The sequence below is a fragment of the Morone saxatilis genome, unplaced genomic scaffold, assembly GCF_004916995.1.
Source record: "Morone saxatilis isolate NCDOM2014 unplaced genomic scaffold, NCSU_SB_2.0 Contig15, whole genome shotgun sequence".
Taxonomy (NCBI): domain Eukaryota; kingdom Metazoa; phylum Chordata; class Actinopteri; family Moronidae; genus Morone; species Morone saxatilis.
Window position 1 is genome coordinate 12,009,126 of NW_023339707.1, and position 19,041 is coordinate 12,028,166.

General features: G+C 38.1%; 1 protein-coding gene across 3 annotated transcripts in view; it reads right to left on the reverse strand.

Annotated features, from left to right (window-relative positions):
* cpne5a (copine Va) overlaps positions 1-19,041 on the reverse strand; it is a 67,728-nt gene that overhangs the window by 10,056 nt on the left and 38,631 nt on the right. For all 3 annotated transcript variants that reach the window (XM_035655923.1, XM_035655925.1, XM_035655924.1), the window contains 6 exons: positions 17,750-17,791; positions 17,375-17,450; positions 15,364-15,417; positions 14,733-14,794; positions 2,147-2,193; positions 814-995 (listed from right to left, as the gene is read on the reverse strand). In XM_035655923.1, the coding sequence (XP_035511816.1) occupies positions 814-995; positions 2,147-2,193; positions 14,733-14,794; positions 15,364-15,417; positions 17,375-17,450; positions 17,750-17,791 (463 nt within the window). The remainder of the gene's footprint in view (positions 1-813; positions 996-2,146; positions 2,194-14,732; positions 14,795-15,363; positions 15,418-17,374; positions 17,451-17,749; positions 17,792-19,041) is intronic.

Sequence of the window (19,041 nt, forward strand, 5' to 3'; positions counted from 1 at the left end):
CATGCAGCAAAGGGCCACAGGCCAGAATCAAACCCAGGTGGCTAAGATAAGAACTCAGCCTTTGATATGGGGTGCATGCTAAACATACTTCTGGGTTTCTGAACTAAAGGAACAAGTTGAATGTACTGAATGTACTCAATGAAAAAGATATCAGTCTAACCAGTAGCAACTACATGCTCAGAGGTGAGGAAGCAGCTGGGTGTTTTCTCAATAACCTCAATAACCACCCTGACCACACCCAGCTGTGATCATGGGGAGTGCAGGTTCATCAGACTTATATCTTGCAACCCATTAAAGTTCAGTGATTAGCACAAGGCCCATTTCTAACCTACATATATAACAAATAGGATTGTAACTTTACTTTTAAAATAACTCACAAGACAAGAGCTTGAAAGAGTGAGGCTTCAATTATATGGTGAGATGAATCTTAATTTGCAAATTTTAATGGAAACATGGAGTGTTGCAGACGTTACCCTGTAGACAGACTCCTCATTAGGCTGTACTATGCAGCAGCCAGAGCACATTAGTTGGCTGAGAGAAGGCAAATTGATTTAAGAATCCTTCAGCCTTACAGAACCTAATTTGCACTATAAAAGGTAAATGAAATTCACTCTGAATTATGCATGTCAGAGGTGTAGCAGCATTCATCTCAAAATGCACACATCCATATTGCACATAAAAAAACACACTTATCCATACATGTTGGAGAAAGCATAAGAACATAAACCAGTGTTCACACTCAGAGATAAGCTCCAAATCCAAAACTCTGATGATGAATTACAAGTGTCTGAGATAACAACATAGTTTACTCACCAGAGGGAACTCATGGGAGACCCTCCCATCAGGGGGGAGCTTAGCACCGAATCCCAGGGCAGGGAACATCTTATCACTGTCGTAGTCCTGGATGATCTCTCCCACGGCCTTCAGGGCCATGGCATAGGCATTCATCTGGTACGGGTTCATGTAGTGCAGTGAGGTGGACTGAGATGGATTTCCTTCCAAGACAAAAGAAGTCAGAGTCAGTGATGCAAACCATCAGACGGACACCGAACTGACAACTGCAACCAGAGAAATATGAAATACGTTCTGATTCAGAGGTGAAACTCGATGTAACTCGATATTATTAGCAATACTTGTATTTATAGATTCCTATTTATGTTTTTGAAGTTACAGTAACATTGTGATCGATTCCCTTTTATACTGAAATAAATCAGTAACAGTCAAAATATCACATGTAGTTAAATAAAATACCTTCAGAATGATCACACTGCAAGGTTTTAATGCACATACAAGCTTTAATGGTTGGTTATTTGCAGCAGTATTCAGATATTTAATTTATTAAAAGGTTAGTATAGTATATAATATTTGATTCTAATTATTGATTAATTAACACGTAAGCATAATTTTATGTTGCAGCAGGTAAAGGTGGGGCTAATTATAACTACTTAGTATGCTGTTGGGTATCTGGAATTTTTATTAGTAGTAATTTATAATATTTTGTATCAATAATCTATATCTGCAAAGTAACTAGTGACTAAAGCTCTCAGGTAAATGTAGTGCAATATTTATAGAAGTATAAAGTAGCATAAAATAGTAAATAAAGTAAATTGAACGTAGTTAGATTCCACCACTGCATATTAGCACAAAACCTTTAAATAGATATATATTACATTCAGAAATGTGTTCCTGACTTCTGATTTTAGGGTTGGATGTTTTGTTTAAGAGTCAGGGCAAGTCATTAGTGAAATATAGAGAGGGAGCATGGAAATAGATGTTAATGTTTTTCTTCGCATTTATTTAAATGTTCTTTTACAGCTCTACATTTGTACATCTGCTCATGAATATACCACCTTATTTGTATTATTTGTTGTTTGTACTAGACAGAGCATTTCATTTTAACTTTCCTTAATGCAGTTTATAATCAGGGCTCTCTCTCTCTCTCTCTCTCTGTCCACAAGTAATTGCATGTAAATGACTTAGTTTACCATATGAGCACTTTAAGAAAAACGTTTAACAAGAAAATAGGTTATTATTACAAGCAGGGAGAAAACTCCAGCCCCCTCTTTGATTCATGGGGAATGCCACAGTCATACATCAGAGGACGGAAATGGAAGCAGAGCAGGGCGATGGTAGTCAAAACACTCACCATTTGATGCAGTGAAATCAATGGCCACTGTGAAGTGAATCTGAGTCCTGAAACAGATGAATGGGGGAGAGGATGCTGTTAACAAAAGAGAGGCAGGAAAACTCAGCGTTGCAGTTTAATGAGGCTCTCCCAGGTCTGACTCTGCTCTACCTCCTATCTGAGAAGAGGTGTGACAAACGAAACCCAAAACAGCACTGATAATACACCTTTACTGTCTCTGCAACATTGGATCTATTAAGGTTTTTATGAAACGGAGAGAGCATACATTTGCTTAGGTTCAAACAGCATCCTAAGCACTGTTTTGATCTTTAAATAAAACATCGTATTTAATGATTTAACAGCACAGCGACCAAACCACAAACACATCCCACAGAAACCGAGAAAAACTGCTGAAGGCAGAGTCATTTCTCAAATGGTCTCCGCAAACACATAATGAGTTGCTGCAGCTGGCTTAACGATTAGACTGAACATCACACTGAGGAAAAATATAATTATTAACAAGGCAAAAGATTTGTAAAAAATAAATAAAATTAAAAATCCCAATTGCTCACTGGCTGTTTTGACAATTTCCCTTGTTTTTTCAAGATATATGAACATTTACACAATCCTGTATACTGTGCACCCGATCATCCATTATAGTCACCATCATAACCGTGATCATCATTGTAATCACCATTATTGTCTTCGTTCTACTCAGTCGCTATTGTATGATCAATTGAAAATTTGAGCTCTTCCATTCACTGCATCAATCTGAACAAAATGTCCAAAAACTACTGAATATTTTTTTATTCATGAGCCTGTAATGATAGCCAAAACCTTGAAAAGAAACTAAACAGAGCCTAACTAGTCTCTGCTGGATTTTCACGTTTCCCCAGAGAGACAAACGAAGAGTGAAGGGAAGGGGAGCTTAGATCAAAGTGTGTGCTCTTTCATTGTGATTACCACTGATTGCCTTTTCCTGACTTCTCCTCCATTCAGAAATTCCCACAAGCATAGTATCGGAGATAATGGCGGCTTCCTCCTGGGGAGACTCTGACCCCAGCTCATTAATCAGCATTGAGCCGGACCGCTCAGCTGACAGAGGGGAATTGTTACACTGGCATACTGCCTCAATTTTGAAGTCTCTGCTGATTTCTATGGTTAGTTTTGAATGTTTGACCAGAAAGGCAAAGCAGTGAGTTAGAGTTAAGGCAGAGTGCAAGACAGTAGAAATAGTCACACAGGAACTGTCAGTGAAACTGCCAATTTGATCATCAGAGCATTACCTGGGACTTTATCCTCAGTCAGTAGTTGTTAAACTCTACAGGGACTGGAAGTACCAACAAGACCTATTACTTCTTTTATCAGTTTATATGGACACAAGTGTTGCATTTATAGCATTAAGAGCTTAAACCCATCGACAACCCACAATCATTTTGTAAATATAAACACTAATAAGATACACAAATACGTGTAACATAAAGAGCTTGAACACATTAATGATGGAAGTATCTAAGAGTCGTAGTCCTGTTAACTAATCTATAATTTAACAAGCTGATATTTCTGGGTCCAGCTTCTAAATTGTGGTATTTTGACGATTTTCTCTGTAATAAACTGAACATCTTTTCAAATTTGTTTTGGACTATTTGTTGGACAAAAACAATATGTACGTAATCATGGGCATTTCTCACCACTTCCTCACTCTTTAAAAAGACCAAATACAAATGAAAGCTATTTAATATTCACCACATGCCTGATCAGCTCTACTTCAATTTGGATATAAAATGATATAATCCAGAGTATTAGGAAATAACGTCCATATTATTGGGCAATGCCACACCTCCAGATTTACATCCAATGCCAACTTTCAGTGCTAATGCAAGAAGTTTTCTTTTTGTAGCGAGGATATAAAATAACATAAAACCAAGTTTTTTAGTTGCTTAACCCATACCATAGAGTCTCATGGTAGTGCAGGCAGACACAGAAGTCATTTTATAATCACAAGTTCCATACACCCTCCAGTCATTATATCCACAACGTCTCACAATAGGCGTTTTTATAAATATTTGGCACTCAGTCATGCACACAACGGCACTAAGGTTTGTATCCTCGCTGCTACACTGCTGCCTGCTTTTACAAATCTAACTCCCTGTGTGGTACATTATTGTTTTCTACATCTTTCCCTGACTGTAACCATACCGGTGTCTTCCAGGAAAAAATTAAAACCCCTCTGACTTTTGGTGTAACAACTGCTCTGTACCCAAGGTAGATATTCCTTGTTTTCCTTTTAGGACTAGGGTTTGGACTAATTTACAGTTAGTAGAGTAGCCTCCACCCTACTTTCCCTCTATCCCACTCTGTACAATAGTTATCAACAAGGAATCACTGGATGAACAGGTTCAGAAATCAGTGTCTGTGTCCTTTTCTATTGAAGAAAGGTACTTAAAAACAAACAGGCCAACAGACCATGGACTCCTCTGGGGATCGGTTTTTGCTGCTGTCTGTCTGTGGCTTGTTGCAGGAAGGAGTTATATCGGCCATCACACATTATGTCTGTGTTCAGTTGACTGGCTTGCAGTGCTTGTTATTTGTTTATTTCACTTGTGACGCACAGTGGGGATTTGTTGAAGAGCTGGGCTGACAAATTATTTTGAGACTAAAAAAATCAATATAGATTGATGTTGACTGATGGTGCAGAATTGTCTGTTTTGTAGGTCTTCTTGCAAAGAACCACTGGCTGGTCTGCAGTTTCTAATTTTATCCCTCCAATCCTCACATCTATAGTCCTTGAGAACAGGTAATCCTTCAGTCATATTTCATTTTTTCTTCATCTTTGAGTGATGTATTGCTATGTGGACAAATTAATATACCATCACTTTTTCATACGGAGTTCATAAATCTGACACCAGCCTTTAAATGGCCTCTTCAAACATGATTCAGTGCAAATCAGAACAGGAAGTCCAATAATTCCCTATGGGCTTCACTCTGTCCTTTCATGTTATCACTAACTCGCTCAGCATCTCCTCTTCCCTCAGTTTTGTTTTCAGCTTAAATGACAGCTCCTCAGCCAGCGTTTGTATCACCTTGAATCACAAACAAACGTATCGGTGTCATATTGACTTTCCCCTTCCAGTTAGACAAACACCATATGGCAGGAGCCTTTGTAATGTGAAGTCCCTGCAGTCTTGGCAATCTGGATTGGGTGGGATATCGCATTAAATGTAAGACAAAGAATGCAGCTACAGTACACCTACAAAGTCATCAGTATGTGCTGGAAACTGGCCAACACAGACTACATCAATGAGCAGATTGCCACAGTGTGTCTCTTCCATAATGAAATGCTATAAAAAAACAGCAGTGCTATGTAAGGTTAATGATTAATATATATTATTATTTCTCTAACCTTACTTAAAGTAATTTTTGGTTTCCTTGATAAAGGCATGATAATTTCTGATGGACATTTTTACTACGAAGCGCACTTGTCTGTCTGTTTGCTGCCTTATCTCTGGCTAATGCTCAATTCTAACATCTTTTTAAGAGAGTAATAACTGTGGGCCTAGATCAAAATACAGTTTAAATTGCTTTATTTAACCAACACAAGTAAAACAGTGTACACAAAACTGAAAGTACTTTTTTCAGCCCTGTGTAACGTCTGCAAGTATTCCCTTTAAGGCTGCATACAGCCCCAACAACTACCGCCAAAAGTAAGGCAGCCTGCATGTAGCCTGAGAGGTGAAAAACAGAGCAAAGAAAGTCTGTCAGGTACTCACCACTACTCATTAAGATTAGTTTCTGTAAGCACATTGTAATATAACTGAAGTCTACGATGAAAAAAGGCTCAGATATCAATATTTTTAGTAACTCATAACATCTCTCATCTGGACTTTGGTGACTGGACAGTAACAGAGATAATATTAAAATCAACCTCTAAAAGAGGGGGTTGGAAAGTGGGATTTAGAAAAATGACGAGGGCATGCCCCCCCATCCCCAGCGGAAATTACACCTTTGAATATTTAGTATGAGGCAATAAAAGTGGCAGTAAACCAAAGTAAAAGAAAGGTCAGAGAGGTTGACAGTGGCAAAACTCAGATAGCAGATAACTGCCATGACAGTTTCTAGTTGTGAAACAGTGATTCCCTGGACAAAAACAAACACAAGTGTGTACATAAATCTAAAGCAAAGTGCTCTGCTACTGCTTCTCTATAAACTCAAACATGAACAGGACCAACGGTGGCCACGATGTCAGAATACAGAAAACAGCACGGAACCTAGCGGTCCAGCACACAGTAACTGAAATCTTTTAACATCAATATCACCTCTTTCTTGTATTTCTGTGAGGTAAACAGATAGCAAACCACTGCGCCTGCATTAAAATCTAACCTGGCAGAAGAATGACTGTCACAGCTGAGAAATATCTCCCTATTTTCAAGAATCAGTAAAAGACAAAGAAAACAAGATTTAAAAAAAAAATTAAGCTAAATGAATAGAAAAAAATAACAGTATCAATTTCTCCCATTTCAGGACAACAGGATATTTTGGGATGAAACTATTAAAACTTAATAAGATCTCCACACAATAGAGGCTCCATACAAGGCCGATCTCACTGTGGATTTTAATTTTAAAAGAAACATTTCAGCGTGTGATGAAAAGAATATGAATCTTTCATTAGCCTCTCAGAATCAGCGCAGTATGTGGCTTTTGGACTTTAATTACCTCTATTTGACTGTATCTCTGCCCCAATTGAACGTTAATGAAAATTTATGACAAACCAATTCACTGTGAAACCAGTCAGGATGTGATGGTGTGTCTGGAGAAGAAATTGCTTTTTTACCATCCGCTTCAAAAAACCATCATGTAAGTTATGACTTATTAGAAAGGGAGCAGTAAAGCAAACACATATGAAAGGAATCAATAGCACAAATCTAAGACTCATACAGCCTGATGCAGGCTTCTGCTTATATTTCTCATCATCTTTCTGAATGGCAGGGTTGTCAGGTACTTTTTTTCAGTTGCTTTTTATACATTTGTATGAGTTGAAGAAAAGTAATTTCTTCCACCCAGCTACAGTAGTGCAGATGCCAAATCAAAACTAAGTGATCCATTGGACAAACATTCGCTGTGCTCTGTGCCAGAACTCATAAATTACAAATTTTGTTCTTGCAGATGTGAATAAATAAAGTCGAAAGTAACAAAAGTAGAATTAAATCTGACATGTATTTCAGTGGGTAGAAACTCCAACTAAACATAGATTTCCAACTTAAACATACTACAAGGAGTTTTTATCTGGTTGTTAAGCAGTTTTAAATTAAAGTTAATGCCTCTACATTACCTGCATAAACAAGCTCGCATTTGGTCCGAAATCAATCGAACGAGGAGGTAGAAACACTACTGCTTTTGTCCACAGGGGCCGCCAGGATCAACAAAAAATGAAAGGGACTGTCAGTGTAACAGCGTTCATGTCATTGTGCTTTTGTAGTACTGATTTGTTGGAAATGTTACATATTCCTTAACGTTTGCTCTGATAACAAACATCATATTTTTCTATCTTGGTGATAATCTGACTTGCTTGTTTCCTCGAATGCTATCTAGTCAATTAAAACATCCTATAATTAGACAAAACATACATTTAATCTTCCGTGTCCCATTCTCAGCAACCATTGAATGTTTGACCATCCCAGTGGGGCAAATGTTTTTGATTATAATGAGGTTCTGTGAGTTTTTCTCATTCTCAGTTGAAGGGTTAAGGTTATGGGGGTGTGGTGTATTTTGATAATGTGGGTGTTGTGAAGCCCTTTGAGACAGTAACAGTTATTATCTGACCTAACCTGATGAATGTATGGGGGAAAATATGCTCTAAATATAATGACTGATAATACTTCGAAGGTACCTAAAGGTTTACCAGTTTAATTGACCAAAGCAGCAGCTTCCATTAAACACTGTAAATCTGGTGTTTCATTTTCCATGGATACAGTTAATCTTACCCATCATGGATAAGCAGCACGCTCATTGTTTCATCCTTTCACTGCCAGCACTAGTAATCTTGTTTATTTCCTTCATCAGTCTGTCATGCAATCTGCTCAAAGCAGGGAGTCTGTTGAATGCAAGATCTTTTTTTCCTCCCGCTTTTCTTAATCGATATATCAGGTTATTTATTGCTGTGTAGCTTTGACGTAGTGAAATTATATATTTGCAGCCACAAATCTCTTAGCTACCATAACTCCACGAGCTCTATTGGATAGTAGCAGTGCACAAATAACATCTTAAAATGTTTAGGATTGTATATCTCTAGAGATGTTGTTGTAGCAAAATGCTGTCTCATAAATACACATCAAAGGAAGGAGGAGAAAGCCACACACTCGTAAATCAGATACAATCTTTGTATTTTCAATTATATGAATAAATGTTTCAGCTCATATAGGCCTTCTTCAGGGAAATGATTGGATTGGATTTGAACTGACCTGAGATCAAATTCTGTGGTTTTGTATTTGATTGTGTAACTCGGAGTTGTATATTCTTCTGCAAACTTATTACTTAGTTTAAATAAAATCATCCACATGCTTTTATGCTTTGTGATTTTTACTCTGTTTTTCTATTTTGTACTTGCTGGTTCATAAAATGTAGACATAGTATTAATGGTAGAGGTCTTTCCTGGTAAGGAGTGGCCTCTCTAGTCTATGCTATATATATATATAATCTGTGTTCTTGTTGATTGAGCTGTGAACTCATTGCTTTGAATGAACTGTCATATTCTGTATAAACATCAGTCAGATGATTCCTGGCAGCAATGCTGATTCATGGATTTCCTTCAACATCAGCAAATATCTTTAGATATTAGCTAGAATAACCAGGGATGACTGAAGCAAGTTCGTAGAAGAAAGAATAAAAGAAAAAATTACACAACATAGTTCAAGAGCACTACAGAGAGGTGCCATTTATCTTAACAGCCACAAGTGGAGATATAGATCTATCTATGATAAAGTGAAAGAAATAAATGTCTGAATAATTTTAATTATAACTGAGTCTGTGAGTTAATTTTTGAATCCTCGTGTTGAGGTGAGTAAAAGTTAATCCTGCCTTCAATCACCTATGTGTGGAATAGGTTAATATATCGTCCTCTAATGGACATAAAAAATACATATACATTGGTTTATGTTCCGCCTCCAGAGACAATTTAGCACAAAAACTAAGAGCCTCAAGCAAAAACATAAAAAGGTAGATGCAGAGATAGGCTTGACTTACAGTACGTAGGGACCAGGAGATACGACTAAGTAATATTGACCCATTCTGCATCCCTCATAACTGTCATGTTTTTGATGATATCTTCCAGACAAGTCTTATCTCTGCAGCTTCTTATGATTTTAATACACAAGGAGTCCCATTGTTGAGAGCACTTCTCAAAGAAAAACATTAGGGAGACAATGACAACAGAAGGCACAGAGGCTGCAGTAAATCTGTCATGATGATTTAAAAGACCTCAAGAGAAAATATCAAAGCACAGATGCTGGAGTGTTTTGTTTATTGGGTTTTTTTTCAGGGATTTCATTTTTTTTTTTGACACGATGATGAGTGTTTTTTAAGTAATAGTTTTTGCCGTCAGCCCCTCTTCCCTAGCACGACATTGAAACCATACAAAAGAGCTGATGAGCTTTTAACATCTCTAAGTACCACTCTACATAATGCTTCACTCCCTGTGCCGGGTCACATTAATTAATGGGGTAATCTGTCTCTCATTTGTGTCTGAAACAGTTTCATGTGAAGATTACCACTTTTCATTTAACATGATGGATAAAAAGCAGTTTCAAGCTCCAAAATGATGGCTTTATTAAGAGTTCAATTCCAATCTGATTTCAGAGAACTGAGATTAAGTAACAGATGACTTTAATAACTTTAACAACAGATTTAGGTGAAAGTAACGCGGGTGCAGCATTAGAGCTCAGTCAGATTTCTGTTAACATCAGAATAAAGTGGCTCTTTAGATTGAACATTTCATAACCATTAGAAATAAATGTATTGTCATATAAATACTGTTTTTGTTATTACTTTTAAACTATACTCTTCCTACACCCACTTGGATAAAGTTCAAGTTGTTCCCATGAGAGTCTTTCTTAGGGTAATCATCTATAAATACATGCTGTTAACTAGTTAACTAGCCCATTATCTGTTCAACAACTCCAGCAGTAGTATATTCTAATAAAATGTTTACTTCAGTGGACACAGACAGCAGGTAACCAATGAAATGTTTTCTATTGGTGGTGTATTGTGCATTCCCGTATGACAGTAAACCATATTTTTCTCAGCACTCTACCTCAGTGTAAAGCAATCTCAGTGCTCAAAATCAAGGATGTCCTGTTGTCCCGGGGACAATAAAAATAGCACCTGGGACACAAAGATAAAGTGTCTGAGACAGTAGAGAAATGTATCGTTACAAAAAGAATTATTACAATACAGGCAATCAGTAGGTGGCGTGTGGGGCACGTTTAACCTCTCTTACTCTTTTCTCTACAGATCTTTGGATTAGTATTTGAGCTTGTAAATATTTAAATAGTTTGTTTGATCTTCTCAAACATTCAATGTCCCTGTAATGGGTTTGTGATTATTTGGCTAAATAAGAATAATTAACACATAATAATATACACACTTTAAATAATTTCAAAGTGATCAAATATTTAGACATAAACAAGAAACAGTAACTCAGCCAATGACTAAAAGAATAATGAAAATGATTGTGGCCAAACACCTAGAGTGATTTCAATTAGCAGACAACTAGCAGAACTCCCATGGCAGACCAGAGTGAGTCGATGAAGTGATGCGAGTTACTGAAACAAAGATTTTAAATATACTTAAGTCTGACACAGTTTAAAGCAAAAGGAAAGGAAACATTTAAATAAATTTAATCTCGAGTCCTGAGCCATCTGCCATAAATTTGGGCGGGGTTTTTTATGGTGACATCTTTGATCAACGGCTTGGTGGTGGTGTCTTCGTCCCTATATTTGGGAAACAAGATTTTGCCTTTTGTGGAAAAGCACTGTTTATGTAATATTTCTTTTTCTCTTCATGAATTCTGAGTTTCTGTAGATATTTATCTGTTGTGAAAAATTATTTGGTATATGAAAGCAAAATCCGATAAAGTGGTACAATGTGGTCTTAAAACAGTTTCAGACAATTTGGACTTCTTGTTTATCTTATATTAGGGTCTCATTTTGGACAGACTGATTACAGACATTTATTATTCCACTGAATCTCTAATATCGCACACATTTATGAACAGTGTGTTATCTCTCACTTCTGTCTTTGAGCTTCCTTCCTCCCAAATGTCATGCAGAAATATGTCGGCACCCAACTAAGAGAGTACGTACCCCAACAACAGCAAATCCCAGTGCTCATATTTAGGTTAGTAAGTGTTTATCTGGGTTTTTGTGAAAATCAAATTACCTTAAATTATCTTAAAATGCTTCAACAAAAAACAAGAAACCACAATAACTGAAATATGTATCTAAATGCACTACATCTTTTTGAACCGACAGTGTATTAGAACTCATTGTTTGTTTATTGTCCTTCGCCCTCCACAATACAGTGACTCAAGGACAAATTAAATCAGAGGCAAACAGGTAATAAAGGTAAGGGTGAAAACACTGTTCCTTTGAGTCTATGTGTGTGTGTGGATATAGTGTCCACTTGTGTGAGCTGGAGAGAGACCAACAGGACAGATCTGGGACACTCAGCCATCAGTGGCAAAGCAGCAGAAAACTAAAACCAGGGCAGCCACTGATCCACTGAGAAACATTTCCATATGTGACAGGTTGTGGGCCCTTAATTAAGCTCTCAGATCGCCTCCATATTTTATCATAGTCATTCATATTCATTCACACACACAGTTGTGAATGTGGACAAGGTCGTCTCCTTTGGAGCCACACTTTTATACTCACATGAAAAATTCCAGGCAACTCAGGAACCGCAGTCAACAACAGTAGAGGAAATGTGGACGGGTCGTTGTATTGCAATGGAGAGCAGTGGAGCCGGAGTAATGCATTTAAATCTACTGCGTGAAATCTCACAGCACTGATTGTCTTCCTTACTTTCATGTATTAGTCACAGCAGTGACATGTTTACAATACCCACAACACTTTGTTGTCTGTATTGCTGTGGCAACTTAACTCCCACTATTGACTGATAATCTAATATTGTATCTATGTAAGGTGAAACTACAGAGAGAGTTCAGTAAATTGTGTTTTTCCTCTCACTGCCTACGCTTCTTATTGGTTCCAACAGACAATATCACAACACAACAATGCTGGCTTCTCTCCATTGGCTCCCTGTTCGTTTTAGAATTGATTTTAAGATTTTACTGATCACTTTTAAAGCACGCCTGGGTTTAGCCCCAAGCTACATAGCAGAGATGCTGACCCCTTATGAGCCTTACATCCTAAAATGGTCAAGTTCACAGTCGAAGCTTAAACCTAAAAGTGTCTGTGGTTTTGCCCTCAGCTTTGGAACGACCTGCCTGAGGATATAAGGTTTGCAGAATCAGTGGGGAAAAAAACAACTTTTTTATAGACTTGCCTTTATGTGATGTTGTCTTTTTACTCTTGCTCTTATTATTTAGTAATATTAGTATTTTGGTATTTATTTATTTTTGTCTATCAAGGCTTTCCTAAAATACAGCAACATGATGGACAAGACAATAGATTAAACTACATTTCTATATTCTTGGGGATTTTTCTTTTTCTTATTTGTGATACAGTAGCAGACACTTGAGAGACAGACAAGAAATTGGAATGACTTACAATAAAGATCTCTAACCGAATTAAACGGCGGACAACATCTTATACCACTAGGCCAATGTCACACCCCCACATCACAACACAACCCATCTAAATCAAAACATGCCAGCATGAACCAAAACCCCACTGTCAATAAAATACAGCAAACTGAGGCGAAGGCTCAGGAGGCTGCCACTTAGGTTGCAGCAGCACAACAATCTTTGACAATAAACACTAGCAGCCAGGAACAAAAATAAGTCAGTTTTTCCAGTGGACTGTTTTTACTGGATTCGGTTGCAGAAGAAATTGCAGATGGAGTGTCAACATGTGACAACAGGGGCTATCGTTATTGTTATTACAGGAAGTATAGCTATTGCATATAACAGCTGGTAATAGGTAGCAAGCAGTTAATGTCTTGCCCTCTTCAATCACGTTGCTGTTGTAACAGCATGTGCCTGTTCCTGATGTTTGTTAGGCAAGCAGGGATATATGGAATGGATGGTAGAGATGGGAAAGATTACCATGTTTACGACTTGCACATTTTCACATGATCAAGATGGTTGTATGATTACAAAAGTTGTCGTGTGAGAATTTGAATACTGTGCATAGCACCATATCCGTTAAATGAAATCAGATATCTGCCATTTGAAAAACAGCTGACTGCTTGAAAATAATGCCTCTATACCCTTGATCAAGGCACTAACTGTGATGCTTCAACCTATTTTTTGAAGTGCCACCATAATACACTAGGTCCTCAATTATAAATTCAATATCATCAATATATCAATATAAGGACGGTCTTTGAATGACGTGAGGCATCCATATTTGTTTGGTTTTCAGGTATCTCTGTATTATGAAGTACCACATGGAATATATCAGTTTTCATAAAAATCTAGGTTTCCCAGTCATGATTATGGTTTATATGTTGACATTCAACTTTGACTTTAGTCTGAGACTCAAAGATAACTCTGATATGATGTGAAAAATGATGCATACAGGATCGCCCTGGAGAAACTAACATGCTGTGCATACTGGAAAATGTGGTCAGTTCTTTATCTCTGCAGTTTGAATGATGCAGATTTTTTTGTATTTTTAATGGACTACATACGCACAAGCACATAATGGACATGAACATAACCAGTAGCTAAATTTATCCTTTACAGTAAGCCTGCGGTTGTTCAGTTTGTGACCAACTATTCACACAGAATGTCACAGCTGTGTGTTTACAAAGCTGACACATAAATGTTAAAAAAGATAAAAGTCATTAAGGATCTCATCCGGACATGTTATAGGAATTAAAAAATACCTTGTTTTGGAATAATAATTTGTGTCTGATTTTGGGTTTTTTTAAGTATTCTTAAAATATACTTCTTGTCATTCACTGAAAAATCCAAATGTATGAATAAGCAAAAACAATTATTTTCAATAGTTTAACTGTTGGACACAAGATGTCTCCAACATTCTCAGTGTATGTGCACTGGAGGCACTGATGTTTTTCCATCACATTTCTATAATTCACATAATGAATTAAAATTTCAAAACAGTTCTGATGTTGCAGATTCTTCCAGTATATACATGCCTTAAACTAAGATTAAGGTGTGCAAAGGGAAATATTCTCTCTCCAGCAGCTGAATGTGAAAACAGCCATCAAACTCATCATTCTGCACCGTGAAGCTCAAACATCCAAGTTGAATAACAAAACCCATTTTTGAGGAGGGGAACTTAAATTATGTTGTCAGACTTTCTGTGCTTATTCCCTAAGGAGCCTGGCACATTGTAATATGTAAATATAGTGTGTATTTATATAAACACCAACAACACAACTGTAAGACAAACATCAAACTCACCCCCCTTTGATGTAATCGAGGAAGGTGTGCTCCGACTCCACATTGAACGACAACAAAGACACCTGAGAAAAAAGGTCCAACAGATTATGTCATGCTTGGTAATTAAGGAAAGCAAAATCTACCAATCTACACATTAACACTGACCTCCGAGCTAACCACCCACAAAATCACTTATCCACGCAGAATGATTTTGACACCTGGGCAGTCTATTAGGAGTACAATCAGTGTGGCTGCGCACCGACGGATGATCAGTGTGATGGATAACTGGCTACAGATTTTAATTACAGAGTCAAGCCAAAGTAAGAGCAGGCAAAGAACTGCGGCAGTTTCAAAGCTGTGGCTCATTTATAAACATCCTTCACTGACAGGACTCAGACAAGAGTCCCTTTATGCATTACTATGGACTTGGTTATTCACCCTGTTTAAGGTCACGCAAATATTTTCCCATCTACTTATATTCACTCTCTGGATCATAAGTCCTGAGACTGGGAATGGACGAAAACATTTAACAGAGCTGAACTGCCTCATGCAATCCACTTAGAGGAAACTTCCTGATGAATACAAAAGCAAAGGAAGGCAGGGACGTGCGTGCACTGGTGAGGGTTGCTCTTATCTGAGAACTCAGACTCACCGTCCCAGAGTTGATGTATCTCTTTTTCTTTATTTTCTTCTTGGCATTCACCACCTGGTATAAAGGCAGAATAGAAAAGAAGGATAATTATAATGTAAACTTGCAGCACAATTCTTTTTATCCACCCTTAGGCAAGTAATAAAAACATCTTTGTCCTCCTACTCCATGTCCGTGAGTGTAATGGAGCAGAGGGACTGAATCCAATAACCACAGTAGGTGAGAATGAGATAGCATTGATCATGCCTCGCAGCAAGATACAGATTATCCAGGGGGATTTCTATAAGCACCTAGATTGTGCTGTACATATTATATGTGCATTGCCAAGCTTAGGGGCGGTGGAACACATATCTCTGTCCCAGCTATCACATATCATTACATTGTGTATAAATTCACTGTGATGAATAATGTGTAAAATATACAACAATACACAAATATATGGTTGATTATGAGCGATTACAGTACCCCCCTGCTTTAAATCAATGTTTAGACTTGTCAACTTTTAGAGCTTACAGCCAAAAACATGTGCAACAGTGAGCCATTAAGGTCATATATCTACTGCTTATTCTATGGGTCTGCACACAAACACAAAGCACAAGCCTGGAGCAAACTGCACTGTATAATAAAGTAAAAGGTATCTCGCTCTCTTCCTTTCTCCTCCTCTCCTCCGTTCTGCCTCTGTGCTTCCTGATGCTACTCCTCAAACTCCTCCAACATAGATTATGCCTCATAGCACCGCAAACATCGCTCAGTCACTTCCAGGTTCACATTACGTCACACAGACATCACCCTCAATTACACCAACATCTATTAGCATTAGGCTGCTGTCATTTCAACTCACAGAGCGAATGTTTGCAGGCCCTGTGCATGTCAGGTTGAGCACACAGGAATCTGCAAAGAGTTGAACACTGCAGGCCAGTGACCTTATCAAATGTATTATTTGTCAACAGTGAAAAGGTGGCTTCGTGTCATTTTTGACCACATCTTAAAACTGACTCAAGGGCACTGACCTGGCAAAGAGTGCACAAAGAAACTGCTGTGTTTCAGTTTCTGATTAAAATACAGAAAGGTTTGGTGAAGGGTAATGGATGCACCTCCTTCTGCCATGTCAGCAGTGTGAAAGGGCAAGTCTGCTTGCCACTCACTAATTCTCTCCTTAGCTATCCCAATCTACCCACCATCCTTTCCCTCTCACTTTCTTTATTGGCCCTGTTCTTTCCTTAAGCCACCTCCATGACTAATTCAGAGGCTAATGTAACGTGGCAAGTGTTTTAATGAGCAGGGACCGATAGGAGCACCCAGTGCCTAACAGTAATGCCCATTCTGACCCTCCAAGGACCATCCAAAAAAACTTTAATCAGCTGCATAGTTCTGTTGTATCCATTTGTATTCTCACCACAGAAACACCCTTCCTCAACAGCTCTGCTGCAACACTTAACCTCTAAGATGCTTTATGCTGTGTAGGGTGAGGAAAGACAGACGAGGCGAGCTGTTAATCTCAAATAGCCACAACTCTGGCTCAAACAACCACAGCCCCCTAAAGTCATTAAACTTTGGATAACAAGACCTTGTTGAGCCAAAGGGCTCTTAAATTTGCTCTTAAATCGAAGTTGTTTTCTCACGCTGGTACCCAGAAATGAAGGTTTGTTTTTGTGCCCTACCAGAATAACCTTGTCATTAAAAAGGTTTCTCACAGCTCTGTCCAGCCACAGTATGGTCTATGTGATTCACTTGACTTAAAGCATATTTACTAATGGGTGTGGACACCCTACATTGTGGCCTGAATTATACTCTAGTAGTTTAAAGAGATCACGGAAGAATAGCAGGAAAAAGTAATGTATAACATAATTAACATAACTACAATTTTTGAGACAGTGTTGTGATCTTAAAAGGTTTTAAACAGAGCTACTTGTCAAAACAAACCTTTATTTAAAAAAAGTCATTTTAAATAAAGGTTCTCAGAGGAAAAATAGAGGGGGTGATAACAGTATTGACTGTCTTTATCTCTACTCACCTCGTAGACATTTAGCTGGCTCTGACCTCGACATAGCTCTTTGTAGCTTGTGGTGAATTCACCGATAAAATCGTGGCTGGAGAAAAGAGACAAAAAGTGTATCAGATACAGTTCATTCAGATATGGTAGAAACAGCCCTGAGAGGTAGAAGATAAAGTTACAGCACAGACACTGAGGCACAGATGGAATCTAATAATCAATTGTTAATGAAAAAAATATTAGCAGTTAAGGAGAAGAAATTGTGAATGTGATGAAAATGTAATGTATGAAGGAATTTAAAGGGACATGGACAGTGGGCCAGACATGGGGAACTTTTGATAAATGACATAATTTATGAATGCACTGTGACTACAGTACTGTCTGTGTGTCTGTTACCTCCCATCTCTGTCCCAGTCATACACCTCCACTTTGATTGTCCTGTAAAACACATCAAAAGACAGGAAGAACTGTTTGTGTGAGAAGATTAATATAACACGAAAGCCACTACCTAAATGTCCTTGAGGGGAAACTTCACAGAGCACTTCTAAAATGACACAGAAGAAAAAAAACAAGTTACTAAAGCTCATTAATTGTGAGTGAAGGCTGCATTAAATCAGTCAAAGAAAGCCTGCTCTGTGTTTTAGATACATCCTTCTGTGGATCAAATCAGAGCATTAGATACGTGTTTGAAGCAAAGACTGTGCTACACACTGAGGCTGTCATTCTTGCATCCAAAAAAAGCTAAACAAGTCACTTTAGAGCTGGTTGGTAAACTGCCATCAATGATTTTAATGAATTGTTTACTAGCAAGTTTGTGTTTGTCACAGAAGAGAAAAGAGGTTGATAGGAGTTGCCAAAAGTTTGGGTAAAGCATTTCCCTGCACAGGCCGAAGATAGAAATCTAACCTCTTGGGAGGGAGCATATTTTGCAAGTTCCCGAAATAAGTTGGAAGGCGAGAAACCAAATAAATAAGCCTGAGAGAATTCACTGAGAATGAGAATGAGTGCTTCCTCTCTCTCTCTCTCTCTCTCCTTGATCTGATGGAAAGATCAGCGCCCCCTCCCCCCAACCATCAACTGCTGTCAATCATGTGTCAGTGGGTCCAGAAGGAGGCAAGGTGATGGAGGGCTGCCCTGTTATCCTGACCTGAACTCATTCTGTCTGCATCTAACGTATTTCTCCTCCCAACAAACGTCTGCAATCCATGTAGTGCAGAGAGAGATAGGGCAAGAATTGTGGGCTCAAACCATCACAACCAAATCTGTGCTTTTCTCCCTCTGAGTACCAAAACAACATCTAACATAGCCACATTTCAGAGTCCGAGTGAGAGATCAATCAAATCTTCCTGGCCCTCTTGACTAACAGACACAAAAAAGCAAAATGTGTTTTGCCATCGTGGCAGATGATTACCTAGTGATGTGTCAGTCAGCATCAGTCTTCTACCAGCACTATGACACTATTTGTTTTATTATTTTACCTTTATTTAAGCAGGTAAATCAATTGAGAATTGTTTACAATGACGACCAGGACAAATCCATATACAGAGATTTAGTCCAGATTAATTTTTATTTCAGTTCCTGCACCCACTGCATGTTTGAGAGGAACTGGGAGAGATTTCACTATCTGATAGCTATTGAATAGAGAACCGGTTCCTTTGGCTCGGCTCACTAAAAAGAGCCGGCTCTTT